This window comes from Peromyscus californicus, unplaced genomic scaffold (genome assembly GCF_007827085.1).
Source record: "Peromyscus californicus insignis strain IS unplaced genomic scaffold, ASM782708v3 Scaffold_10__1_contigs__length_136768540, whole genome shotgun sequence".
Classification (NCBI taxonomy): domain Eukaryota; kingdom Metazoa; phylum Chordata; class Mammalia; order Rodentia; family Cricetidae; genus Peromyscus; species Peromyscus californicus.
Genome location: NW_026294391.1, coordinates 133,974,107 through 133,988,723, shown reverse-complemented (window position 1 = coordinate 133,988,723; position 14,617 = coordinate 133,974,107). Strand labels below are relative to the sequence as shown.

At 45.2% G+C, this 14,617-nt stretch overlaps 1 protein-coding gene across 1 annotated transcript; it reads left to right on the top strand.

Annotated features, from left to right (window-relative positions):
- The first annotated feature begins 94 nt into the window (after positions 1–94).
- Trex2 (three prime repair exonuclease 2) lies at positions 95–13,592 on the top strand. The gene has a single exon (XM_052741587.1). The coding sequence runs from the start codon at positions 4,102–4,104 to the stop codon at positions 4,810–4,812; it is 711 nt and encodes a 236-aa protein (XP_052597547.1). The 5' UTR covers positions 95–4,101; the 3' UTR covers positions 4,813–13,592.
- Positions 13,593–14,617: the final 1,025 nt, after the last annotated feature.

Genomic DNA, 14,617 nt, shown 5'->3' with positions numbered 1-14,617 from the left:
CTGCTTATCACACTCTTCCCCTCTGGCCTGGGATGCTCAGCCTCTCTTCTTGTCCTCATCCCTGCTATTCTAGGTTAGCCTGATGGCAGCCCTTCTACTGCCCCAGTGGGCCTTGGCCTTTCCTCTCTCTGCTGCTTCCATTCCTTTCTGATACTACTTGGTTAGTTTGATCATGCCTAGCCTTGGAGGTCTCCACTGTACCCTGACATGACACCTCTCTCTGCCCCTGTGCTCTTCACCTTCTGTCCTGCTTCAGGGTCCCCATATTGGCCCTCTTTGTCCTTGGGAACCAGCCTGTTTCTTCCTTCTTTCCTAGGGTACTAGGGAATTCCTTACCATGGCCTAACTGGTTGCCCAGGAAACTGTTCTCTTGGCTTCCCACAGTGACCCAGTATCTTTTTGAGTAGTGTACCTGTCACAGCCACCTCCCTCCCTTCGAGCACTGGAACAGGCATGCCTTGGTGAGGCCCATTATCGCACCTGTGGCTGCCTACCTCACCCTGCTCCTGTAACTGCACCTTTGTTTCCCCAGGATCCCTGGGTAGTTTTGGACAGCTGGGTGCCAGTCCCTTCCTGCTCAAACACTGCTGGGAGAAGTTATTGGTGAAATTATTAAGGCCACTCCACGTATTTAAAAGGAGATTTATTTAATGGTGTAACTTACAAATTAAGGGATAGGTAGGTCGCGGGGTCTGGGGAAGGTGTATCGCAGTCCAGCGGTGTTCTCTGGAGCTCTGCTTGGTCCACCTCTCCCGTCCAGGGTCCTGGAACAGAGCGAGAGCGCAACCCATCCAGATCTCAGGTCTTCAAGCACCTCCCTTGGCCCCGCCTTGTAGGCGTGACAGTTGTCAAAGTCTCAATGGGGGTTGGAACTTCCAGATCAAAGCTGGAATGGCTACCCACTACATCTCCCCCTTTTTGTCTAAATAAGAAGGTTCTAACCTAATACAAGACTATATACAAAGGAATGGTTATCAAATATTGTCCAGGAATAATGAGGGATAATGACCTAGATAAGATGGAACTACAACCAGTGCAAACAATATCAAGCAAGAAACACATACTAAAATCCAGAGAAGTATAGAGCATAGGTAAATGGCATGTTACAAAGATCATTCCAAAAGGTGTCCTATCCTAAAGAACCTGAATCTACTACTTAATATATTCTATCTACTAAGTTGTAACTATAACTGCTAGTCTTCAATCCCATCAAAGACCTGAGAAGGAATGTAATGGTACCTGAGAAATGGTAGATGGATGCAAGCAACTTTCGGGAATCTTGCAAGAGTAGACCGAGACAGCTGGCAGCCTGGACAGTCACCTAATGTTTCTCAGCATTGTTGGTGCATTCAAATTGGCTACAGGCCTAAAGTATCTGACAGACCATTTTCAGAAGCAGGAATTCTGAAAGACCATCTTACCCTGTCTTGGCAGAGTACAGTGGTCGCTTTCTTTGTGTCCTGCTTGTCCAGAAAGGACAGCATTGCATTCGTACTGTCAGCCATTGAGGCAAGGGCAGTTCTTTGCCCAGTAGGCCATTTTGTGCCAAGAAGACAAACTTCCAAATGGAAATGTCTTAGAAGCCCAACATTCTCTCGGGATCAAATTGGTGCAGCCAGGAGCAATTGTGTCTCACGTCAACAGAATTCTAAGTTGTTTAAATGCCATATTCTCTAGGTCTATGAAGTGTTTGAAGATTACCTGTCCATCTGACTTATGTATCTGTAAATCTGGATAACCTAACTAACATAACTATAGAGATGACAAGCATAGGTGACTATAAATCTATAAGTCTTATCTACCGAAATAACCTAAGGACTAAGGGTTCACGTAAACAAGATAAACAGTCTATAAGCAAGAGTATGGTAAAGAACAATGACTTCAAAATTGTGAGAAACACAAGATATTTATAACAGAGGTAGGAGTATATAGTGCGATATGTAATATGACAATAATCTTAAATATATATCAATATTTATAACAGAGGTAGGAGTGACAGTTGTCAAAGTCTCAATGGGGGTTGGAACTTCCAGATCAAAGCTGAAATGGCTGCCCACTACAAGAAGTTGATGGGCAAGCAGGTCCTTGTTCTCTCCTGTCCTTCTGAACCAACACTATGGACAGGCTCAGGAGTACCTGCAGTGGGCAGGTACAACATTCACCACAACCTTAGAAGGCCAGGCCTGCAGTATTGGATACCTAGCTCTGGAATGAAATTTCCAGGAGAGGCCAGGAATGGCCTTCTAGCTACTCTCACATCTTGATGGTCCCCCTCACCTGAAGTCAGGTGAGGCAGGAAAGGCCTTAGAGCAGCATTTCCCAATCTGTGGGTCACGACCTCCTTGGGGGTCGAACAACCCTCTCACAGGGGTTGCATGTCAGATATCCTGCATATCAGATATTTACATTACGATTTATAACAGTAGCAAAATTACAGTTATGAAGTAGCAATGAAAATAATTTTATGGTTGGGGTCATCACAGCATAAACAACTGTATTAAAGGGTCACAGCATCAGGAAGGTTAAGAACCACTGCCTTAGAGTCTTTGAGGTCTCCAGGTCACCTTTCTACTTCTGAAATTGAAAGAATTGGCTCAGCCACACCCATAGGGCTATTTGGGTCAGGCCTCACTGCCTTATGGCCTTCTTTTGCCTGCCTATCCCCCCTGCCTTCTCCACAACTCTACTAAATAAGTGCTTGTAACACATTAGGTCTCAAATCCCCCCCTGAGTGTCAAAGCTTTGGGTGTCATACCCTATAGCAGAGATCACCATCCTGGTTGCTGCTGGAAGATGGGGCCATAAGGTGAGTGAGCTGCAACCAGACAGTATCAACATTGGAGATGTTCCTGAGGCCACCCCCTGTTTACTGACGCAAGACCAAGGCCCTGTCCTCAGTATGACTTCCCATTCACAGGCTAAACATGATACAAGTAGATGCCCCTGTCACTCCTGAGATCATGACAACCTCATGAAGGGCACCCATATCCCCACTGATAGAGGAAACCAAGGCCTGGAGAAGAGGACCTGTTGTCTGTGTGTAATGTGTCCCAGAATAGGGCTAAGTATCACACCTGGTTTGTCCAGATCTGGCAACCACAACCTAGTCTCTATGAGACTTAGAGGTAGGGCTTGGCAGAAGACACAGCCTTCCACCATACTCTGACTTCCTCCTGCCTGTGACAGTGCTCATCACTCATTGGAACCTGCTTGCAGCCAGAGCCTGCTTCCCAGTCTATAAACATGGGGCGTGTGTCCTGGTGGCTGCAAGCTCATGAGGAGGCGGCAAGCAAGCTGGCTGCACAGGTCCTGCGGCCTCAGGCCTCCTGGTTGCCCAATTGGTGGCTGGGGGCGGGCTATGGCCTCTGATTAAAGGCTGCCTGAAGCAGCCTGTGAAGAGACAGGTGCCCAGAAGCCCTGGAAGCCAACTGAAGCCCGTCCCAGGTAAGTGTGGTGGGGATGGGTGGACAGTGCCATGAGCCTGGAGGCAGGTAGAAGCCAACCTGAGGCAGCACTTGTTTGGTAAAGAAAAGGTTGGGGAGACCAGGGTCCTCATGCCAGATTCCTTTGGTGCCTGCTACCCAAAGTTGGAAAGCAGGGCATAATGCCTGAGGCTCCCAGTCAAAGTGTCTTCACCAAGGGGCTGGGCCAAGGCACCATTTGTGGACTATACCTGCCTCCCTCCTTGATGGGGACAGTGGCTAGATCTGGGCCTGGCAGCAAAAGGGAAAGGGGCCTGGGCTAAAGTCTAGGCACAGCAGGCCTTTCTTTTGTGCCTGGTTGGGTGGCAGAACTAAGGTTAGCTGCAGAGAGACCTGGGGAAAAGAGGAGGGATGGACAGCAGTAACAGATCCTGGTCACTTGATCTTAGCCCTATGGAGTCCCCTTAAAAGTGTCTCTGGATATGAGCCTTAGAAATTATGCCTAGCACCAAAGGCCTCATGAGGTGGGGTGGAGCAGCAGGAAGTGAGGCCCTGAGTGATAGAGCTTTGACTTGAGGGGCTGTGGGCAAAGGGACCTTGCTCCTGTTTCTTTAGCCTTTTGGCTTATGTCACTTGTTCTGGCAGCTTTAGGCCTCACTGTTCCTGTGAGAACATCAGCATGTCTGAGCTGCCCCGGGCTGAGACCTTTGTATTCCTGGACCTGGAAGCCACTGGGCTCCCAAACATGGATCCTGAGATTGCAGAGATATCCCTTTTTGCTGTCCACCGCTCTTCCCTGGAGAACCCAGAGCGGGACGACTCTGGTGCTCTGGTGCTACCCCGTGTGCTGGACAAGCTCACACTGTGCATGTGCCCGGAGCGCCCCTTTACTGCCAAGGCTAGTGAGATTACTGGTTTGAGCAGTGAAGGCCTGATGCACTGCCGGAAGGCTGGTTTCAATGGTGCTGTGGTGCGGACACTGCAGGGCTTCCTGAGCCGCCAGGAGGGCCCCATCTGCCTTGTGGCCCACAATGGCTTCGATTATGACTTCCCACTGCTTTGCACAGAGCTACAACGCCTGGGAGCCCATCTGCCTCAAGACACTGTCTGCCTGGACACGCTGCCTGCGTTGCGAGGCCTGGACCATGCTCACAGTCATGGCACCAGGGCTCAAGGCCGCAAGAGCTACAGCCTGGCCAGTCTCTTCCACCGCTACTTCCAGGCAGAGCCCAGTGCTGCCCATTCAGCAGAGGGTGATGTACACACGCTGCTTCTCATCTTCCTACATCGTGCTGCTGAGCTTCTTGCCTGGGCAGATGAGCAGGCCTGTAGCTGGGCTCACATTGAGCCCATGTATGTGCCACGTGATGGTCCAAAACTTGAGGCCTGAATGCCAGCGTTATCCGTTCATCCAGGCTCTGAGACATGTTCTTGCTCTCTGCAGCACCTGCCTGGCCTTCCTCACCCCTTGCCTACCTGGCCATAGGATCCTAGAGCCTTCTCTGTGCCCTACTTCCAGTTGAACACCCTCTGGCCAGCCTGGGCTCCTGTAGTCTGCTCCTTCAGGGCTTCTACCTTTCACCCTATTTATCAATAAATATCACCACCTATTTACCTGCTGATTTCCTGGCCAGACTTCTCTCTGCCCACACCCAAAACTATCCCACCAAGGCACAGATGGGGGCCATGCTGACCTGACTATGAGTGTGTAGAGGGGAAGATGTCAGTATGCAGGATTTTCCAATGGGCTTTTGTTAGGTTGGGGCACTAGACCCTGAGCCCCTGGCTATTTCTCTGGTATGTTTTATGGTCCCTTTGAGTGTTGCCCCTTTCTGCTAGACCCTTTGGATGAGCAGGCTGAATCTTCCAGGCAGTAAACTGGAAGGGCTAACTGAGCCTACAGAGCTAGTTCATGACTTCTTCAAAGCCCAGCTCTAGCTCTTACCCTTGTCCTCCTCTGCCCCTGCTCAGCAAAGTAGCATGAGTGAATTGATATAGGGCACTGGGGAAAAACAGGTATCTATTCGTTTGTGGACATGTGGCACATGGATGCCACAGGAGGAGGGCCCACCCAGGCAGACTAGGGTACCAAGCTGACCTGAGGTGTAAAGGAGAAATGGATTGGCACATAGGGTGCCATCCAGAATGGAACACATCCCAGGTTTCAGCTCCTTCATGGAGTGATTTGGGTGGGCAACTTCTCACCAGCTGCCTCAGCTGGACTTCAGGTTTCTGGTGAGCTGCCTGTGGGGCCCCACCCTGAGGCATTCCTGTCTTGTGGTAAGTCAGACCAGGTGAGAGCTGTGTCACCAAATGCTGAGGCAAGTAAGAAGGGGTGGGGTGGCCACACCCCAGAGTGACTCATATGAGCAAAGCCTCCAGCCTCGATTGAGCCAGCCTGGCCCATTTGGGAACCCCTAAGTAGGTCAAAATGACTAGAGAGGCTTCAGTGTGTGTGGCGGCAGGATGATGAGAGCAGAGCACTGGTGATGGTTGCATCACAATAGTCTCTTGGCCTGGTTGAGACTGAGGACAGTGGAGGTCACAGAGGGTTGTGTCTAGAAGAGAGGCAAAATCTGATTCATGTATTTGTTGTATTTCTCAGGCTGGATCCCTTTTCCTTCTGGCCAGGCTCAGGTGGACAGCCTATACCAGAAAGTAGTGCCCTTAGAATGCTGTCCCTGCTACTAAGTAATGACAGGCCAGAAAGGCTCAACTCCAGGATCAGCTGCCCTATCTGTACCTTATGACACCTCCACAGTGGTCTTGTTTCGTGCTTTTCCCGCCCTGAGGCTGAGGTTTCTGCTTCAGCTATCCAAGTTGCCCTTGGCCTCCTGGTAGTCTGGTGTTGGATATTGTCCCTAAGTCTTTCATGCCCACTCAGGTTGGTCAGGCTAAGCATTAAGCATCTTTCCATTTAGCACAGACAAGCTGAGACCTGCCTCCAAAGCAGTAATGTGCTGATGAATTCTTGCCAACTGGCTTTCCAGGAAAGTGAGTGAGTGAGTGAGTGAGTGAGTGTGTGTGTGTGTGTGTGTGTGTGTGTGTGTGTGTGTGTGTGTGTCCCACCCATGATGAGCACTGGTTGGTTCACAGTTTCTTTTCTCTTAATGAGTAAGTTGAAAGTAAAGCAGCAGAGATATATCTTAGAACTTCACACGTTCACATTACCCACAATGCTATGGCCACAGAGGCAGCACTCTGGTTTAATCTGCAGTTATTAACATGTTCCCCATTATTTTCTCAAGTCGTGGCAGTCAACAAAGCAGGAATAAATTGAGCACTGCCATGCCCTGGCCCATAAACCTCTATGGGGTAGTTCTTTCACTGTGGCCAATAGGCCAATAGAGTAGGCATAAGACTGTACAGGAAGAGATTTGTGGTATCACACTATGGCATTGATTTCTACTGTGGTCTGCTTAGATGTGCATCAATACACAGTAAAATGTGGCCAGTTAAGATGTGATAGATTTTGGATATCTCCTTTAGTTTTCATATAACTTGCTTTTTCAATTTATATTATTTATTATTTTTGGTTTTTGGAGACAGAGTCTCATGTATGCCAGACTGCTCTTATACTCCCTATGTAGCCAAGGCTGACCTTGGACTCCTGATCCTCAAGCTCCTACCTCCTAAGTGCTGGGATGATAAGTAGGTGTTGTCATGTCCAGCTTGTTTACATAACTTCATTTCTAATAGATGTTAACATTTAACAATTACCTCTCAAAATTTATAAACATTTAACATCCATCTGAATGACTAGAACAACAACAAAAGACTACCATATGTTTGTTGAAGATGAGGGAGGATGAAGGGCTTCTTTGCTTTTGGTGAGACTATAGGTGGTGGAGCTTCAATGGAACCCAGCTGGGGAGTGTCTGAAAGGATTAACTGAGCGACCATCACCCATATGTTTCCCCAAGAGAAATTCATGACACATTCAGAACAGCTTGGGTCCTAAGGCCCCTCAACTAGAAAGAGGCAGATGTTCCCCAGTAGGATGGCTGGCTGTACAATCTATGTCACACCTGCACCTGAGGATGCTACTCAGCAATGAACAGAGGATGCGCCTGAAACTCCAGTCTGGATGCAAAATGGATTAGCAATGCAGCAGACAGAGTGCACCAGGCCTGGAAGGAAGTTAGAAAAATGACAAGGGCTGCCTTTCTAATTTCTGTTACCAAGCTGAAGTTCCATCAGGATTATGCAAACTCTGCTTTTCTTAATTGCAGCTCAAGCATACCTCTTCCCCACTCTCTTTCTATTAGGGGCTTGATTTCCCTTAGCCTCTTAATTTGCCTTTTAAAATTCCTTAGTAGGCCTGGGCACTCAGTTGGCAGAGTACTTGCACAGTATGTACAAAGCCTTGGGTTCCATGCCCAGCACGAAATAAACCGGGTTTGGTGGTGGAGGCCTATAATCCCAGCACTTAAGAGATGGAGACAAGAGGATCAGAAATTCAAGGTCCTCAGCTATAAGACCAGCCTGGGACACATGAGACTTTATCTAAAAAATAAATACAAATCTCCCTTGAATATCTGACTAAGGCTTGTACCTGGGCTGAAAACTTAAGGGTTTTTTGCTTCTTGTCTTACTCAGCTGTAGCTGATACAGCAAAGGACCATAGATGGGATGACTCACAAGCAGCAGAAATTCATTGATCATAATTCTGGAGCCTGGATATTCAAGACCAAGGTGCAAGCAGGCTCTTTGGCTGGCGAGAATTTTATTTCTCACAAATGGCACCTTCTTGATGTGTTCGCATGTGGCTGAGGGGCCCAGCCACAGCAGGTCAGAGAAACTGGAGAGGAGATGTAGAGTAGGCAAACTACTGGACAGACGCACAGACACACATGGGCACTTTATCTGAGGGCCAAAACTTAATTCTTCATTTTATTTTTCTCTCTACTACTTGTTCTTACTCTGTTCTTTCCCTGTTCTGTTCGTTGACCCTGTTGTTTTTCTTTCACTTTTTCTTCCCAGTTGTTCCCCTTCTATATCTGTCTTGATGTTTTCTTTTTACTTCTTCCCTGATGTTTCCCTTCTATTTCTTCCCTGATGTTTTTATTTCTACATCTTTCTTTCTTATATCTTTTATATTTCTTACTCCATTTATACCTCTTAATATAAAGATTTCTATGCAAGAAAAGATTACTTCACAACCACAAATTACATATTTTCCAAAAACAAATTAAAATCTTTACATAAGAAGAAATGACATTAAGATCACAAGTTATGTTTTCCTTAGAAGCCCACAAGTAGTTAAACATTTTTCTTTGTATTAATTTTCCCACCATAACATCTTCACCCCAAAGTAATGATTCTTTTATTATTAATTAACAAAGTTTAAACAAGTCAAATATATTTCAGCCAGTTCCTTTTGTACTGGCAGGCAGCTGTTTGCGGTTTCAGTATAGCAGATTCCTCTCTTATTTCTACTCTACAAAACTTTACTCAAATGGTTTAGCTAACCATCTATTTTTCTTTACACACAATAGGCTCATCTAATTTGCTTTTTCAAGGTGCATAAGGTGCATACCTTGGGCCTGTGATTAATTCTGTAAGTTACATGACCAAGGAACTCACACCTAACCTTGGGTGTAAGGACATAATTGCTTTCTTTGGTCATCAGCCTGTTTTGCCACGGACACAATTCATGGGTCTATAATGCATGAAATTTCCTTGTTCTTATTTTCCATCTTCTACAAATCTCACATCTAACAAAAGGGAAGGTAACTTCTAGCCTATTTTTGTCTTTGTGTATCTCTTATTTGAGCAATTGACAGAATAACCTAAACCATTTCCCTAATCATCTTCACTAACTGTCTTAACCACCTGTATCTTTTAGGCTGACTTAGGAAGTCTAATTAAATCATTGATCTAACTAATCATCATTGCTCTATAAAAATCATCTTCATTATGATCTGCAAGTAAATTGCCCAGTGAGGAGTGGGATTTTTCCCAAGAAACAATCACACTATATTAGATACAGTGGGATCCTTTCACATGGTAATCACACCATGCCAAATACAGCAGGAACACAGCAGCAGCAAGCAGGAGCAAGCACAGCAGAAGCAAGGGGCACTATAGAGACAATTCCCCCAGGGCTTTTGCTCCTCCAGGATTTAGCTTTGCTATTTAGTGAATTGAACTTCAAAAGCTCCATTGCTAACTGCAGCTCCTCTGACATAGCTACTGACATTCTTACATGTTGGAAGGGATTGGCTCATCCCTTGGAATTTCTTCTAAGGGTGCTAATGCTGTTCATGGGAACTTTGCCTCCATGACAACTAAACCCCCAAAGGCTCATAATAGCACCACCTTGGTTTTAACACATGAACTTCAGTGGGAGCACACAACCAGACACACAGGACTCTCCATACACATTCCCCCTTTCACACACACACACACACACACACACACACACACACACACACACACACACACACACACACACACAGAGAGAGAGAGAGAGAGAGAGAGAGAGAGAGAGAGAGAGAGAGAGAGAGAGACTCCCTCACGTTCTTCCCTGAGTCTTCCTCCCACACATCCACAAATTTGCGTAAATGACATTTGACTAGGTGCTACATCTTAAAAGTCATAAATGCCTTTCTTTGAAACACTTCATAGTCAATTTCCTGAGGGGTTTTAAGGGTTTTTGTTTGTTTGTTCTGTTTTTCGAGACAGGGTTTCTCTGTGTAGCTTTGGAGCCTGTCCTGGAACTCGCTCTGTAGGCCAGACTGGCCTTGAACTCACTCTGTAGACCAGGCTGGCCTCGAACTCACAGAGATCTACCTGCCTCTGCCTCCCGAGTGCTGGGATTAAAGGTGTGCACCACCACCGCCCAGCTTAAGTTTTTATTAACAATCTTTTTCATTTTTTTTTAGCTTCTATACTGATGTCTCCTTTCTTATTCCGAGCCGTGTCTTAACAAGGATTGTGAGAGATTATCTTTTTCATTGGCCCTTTCTTTTGAGTTTGTGTATATGTGTGTTTGTGTGTCCACATGTGCATGTACATGCCAGAGGTCCACATTAGGCATCTTCCTGAATTACTCTGCACTTTATTTTTTTTGAGTCAAGGTCTCTTACTAAAATTTGAGCTCACCAATTGGCTAGATGGGCTGTCCAGAGAAGCCTGGGGATCCTTCTATTTCTCCCTAGTCACTGCTAGGGTTATAGATATGTGTTGACTTGCTCAGTTTTTATATGGGTGCTGGAGATACAAACTCAAGTCCTTATGCTTGTGAGACAGGCACTTTTACCACTGAGCCATCTCCACATCCCTTTATTGGCCCTTTCAAAGGAAAACAAACCTAAACCTTTGACTTATTCTTTCACTTTAATTTTTTTCTGCTTCATTAACTATCTATTTACCATCTCTGGTTTAATTTTAGATTATTTTCTGAGATGAAGACTAACCTCCTGGATCATCATCTTTATTGAATAACCAAGGTCCTCAAAAACCACCATTTCCTCCAAGTAACGATCTGACCATGTCTCAGAGGTTTGCTATTGGGCAGCTCCTTCACTTTGTATTAGAGATAGCTCATAATTTCACTTTTTGTTTTCTTTGCAATGTAATGCTGTATAGAAGAGTTTATCCTAACTTCAGGGTAGTGAAGAGTTTTTTTTTTTAAGAAAATCTTTCCTTTATTATTATTAGTGTGCAATGTGTGTGTGTGTGTGTGTGTGTTGTGGTGTGGTGTGTCCATGTACATATGCTACAGTGCTCCTGTTAAAGTCAGAGGACAACTTTCAGGGAGTCATGTCTTTCCTCCCACTATGGGTTCCAGGAATCAAATTCAGATTGTCAGGCTTGTGTGGCAAGTTCTTTTATGCACTGAACCATCTCACTCACCCAAATCACCTTTGAATGGGGGTTAGAGTAGGCTTTATGTTTTCTAGGGCTGCCATAGCAAAATACCACAGTGCTATAAAGGCCAAGATCAAGGTCTCAGCAGGGTGGGTCCATTCTGAGTTTTTCAAGGGAGTCTGGTCCACTTTTCTTCCCTGGATTCTGGTAGTTTCTACAACCTTGGTCATTCTGAGTCTTGTTGGTGCTTTCATCTTCACATGACATTCTCCCTATGTGCACATCTCTGTGTATTACTTCTTAGCCACACAGGGTCTAAGCCCACCTTCATGACCTTCTCTTAACTTGAGCTGTACCACAGACCTCATCTCCAAATTTGCAATCCTCCTGTCTCAGCCTTCCCAGTGCAGAGATTACAGGTGTGTCACATGCCTGCTCATAAATGACTTTTAAAAGTGTTCTAGATGCTGTAAAATCCTGTCTCCTTAAGAAATGTTAGTCCTTCTCTATAGTTCTAGAATATAGCTTGACAATTGTACTGCTCTGCAATTGTTCTTGCTTATCTATGACATCTGTCCAATTACATGACAAAGTATAATAATGCTCCATCATAGTTATGTTTTATTGAAGTATTCCTCCATGTCAAGTTTTTTCGTTATACATTTAATCATTATATGCTTGTACTTATGACTTTATGATTCTATTAGTCAGGATTCTCACAATACCTGGGAATCTCTTCATTTATCAGGAGACTTCAGAGCATTGGGTCACATGATGTAGAGACTGAGTAGCAACTGGGCCGCCTAGCAACTGAGGGTGGAGCTATATGTAGTTCAAGTCCAGGGGACATCTAGAGTAGCACCCCTTCCTCTGGGTAATTTCATTCTTTTAAACTTTCATTCATTAAAGCCTCCAACTGATCACACAAGACTTACCTACACTGGGGAGATGGATAGCTTTATTCAAAGTCCAACAATTTAAATGTCAGTCTCATCTAAAATTATTTTCACAGCCTCATCTAGACTGCTGTTTAACCAAAACCTGAGTTTTATAGCCTGGCCAAGTTGGTATATAAAATTGTTCCCTGACTTTAACTTGGTGCCTATATCATCCATAAAGCCAGAGTGAAGCCTCACAGAGCATTCAGCTGGCTGCTCTACCCTCAGACATGCAGATGGGACATTTAGCTTTCTCCCTGAAGTCTCTGTTTTGCAGCTTTTCTTCTAGTGGGTGCCCTTCTACGTTTCCACTTTCCTTCCCTGTGCAGTGAGTGGCTTGGCTAGCATTAGGACCCAAGAGCTGCTATTTTTCCCAAGCTTTCCCAGCCAGAGTTCTACTTGTATTCACAGTGAGCACACAGACAGAGGGCAAAGAGATGCTCTCATAGAAACTTCCTGGGGCAGCAGGACTTGTGGGATGCTTAAATTGTTTGAAGTTTACAAAACCAGGCTTGGTGGTGTACCTCTGTAATCCTACTGAGGTAGGAGGATTGCCAGGAATTTGAGGCCAGTTGGGGATGCAGAGTGAGACCCTGCCTCATTCCACCCCAAAAGCCTTTATGAGGATTTATACACATCTCCAAGGGCCAGAGAAATGGCTCACAAAACAAAGGTTACTGTCAGAACACATGAGAAACGGATAGAGCAAAGATCTTTCAAGAGGAAAGGTATGGTGATATTTTATTTGTATTAAAATGTTATTTGTATGTTAATAAATAAAGTTGCCCGGGGGTCAGAGCTATTAGCAAGCCATAGGAAAGCAGGGCAGTGGTAGCGTACGCTTGTAATTCCAGCACTTGGTAGGCAGAGCTGGGTAAGTCTCTGTGTGTTCAGGGATACAGCCATTATTGGATACACATGCCTTTAATCTTAATACCAATCATGGAAAACCTGGAGGCCTATACAGACAGGCTGTGAGGAGGCGGTCATGTGGTTGGGTTTACAACCAATGAGAAGGCAGGACAGGAACTCTATATAAAGACTTTAACACAGGGGTAGCTCTGGTTCGGAGAGGTAGGACCACCGCAGGAGGAAGGGTAAGGTTTTAGCTCTTAGCTCTGACCTCTTGGCTTTCTTCTTTGCATTGGTTCTGTGTTTATTATTTAATAAGAAGGTTGGATACATCTACATTTGGCGCCCAACGTGACAAGAATTCATTAAAAACCGCTTGGCTTGGCTTGGCGGCAGGTCCAGTTTCCAGCCTGGGCGGCCCGGCTGCCTACCTTGGGCCCAGGCCTGACTGACCCGCAGCTGGAGCTACTTGCAACTGCTACAAACAACTCAGACCTGCCCTGCTGAACAGGGCCCCTGCCTGTAAAGCCAAGGCTTGACTCGGCTCAAGCGGCTACACTTTCTCTCTCTCTCTTCTCTCTCTTCTCTCTCTCTCTCTCTCTCTCTCTCTCTCTCTCTCTCTCTCTCTCTCTCTCGCTGGATTCACACCTCGAACACCAGGTGGCTGTGAAATTCCCTGGGATTCTACTGTTCTACCCAGACTTGGTAAGTCAATTAACATATCTATTTAAAAGAGAATTTTTTCTACATTAAAAAAAATGGGCTTTATGTGTACATTGGAAGAAAATTGGGCTTTGTTTGAAATTTTAGGCACTCTGACAATGGAACAACTATATGAAAAGATTAATATTGATCGAATTATTCAGTTTATTACTTTTCTTATCCTCATTTTACTATTTAAAAAGATCGTCAACTTAAGTGCCAGGATAACAGTCTTAGAAAAACTTGTTAAACCGGTAAAAATGAATTATAGAGAAATTCAAATTCAGACAGAAGAAATAAATAGTGAAGTTGTTTCAAAATTGGATCATAAGGTTACAGAAAGAAAGCCAGTTTTCACACAATCACCCTTAATTTATCCAGTAGCCGTACAGCAGCTACCTGATGAAGAGAATGAACAAAATACTTGGGTTCCAGTTGAAATGTTAGACTTACGAAGATTTAAGGAGGCAATAGCATCTTATGGCATGCACTCCCCATATGTAAAGCAAATGTTAAACACCTGGTCAACTTGTAATAGGATTCTACCAAAGGACTGGCGGGAATTGGCACAGGCTGTTCTTGAACCCGGACAAAATCTCCAGTGGAAAATGTGGTTCAGTAATGAGGCTAAAAATATAGAAAGACAATGGAGGGATAGCGGAATACAAGTCTGCCAGGATCAGCTTATTGGCGAAGGCCAATATGCTTCAGTACAAACACAATGTTCATATGATGTCCAAACCCTACTTCTATGTAAAACGGCAGCTTTGAATGCATGGGACAGAGTTGAAGAACCAGGAAAAAAAAACTGAGTCATTTACAAAGGTTATACAGGGCCCCAAAGAATCTTTCACAGATTTCTTACAAAGATTGACTTCAGCAGTACAA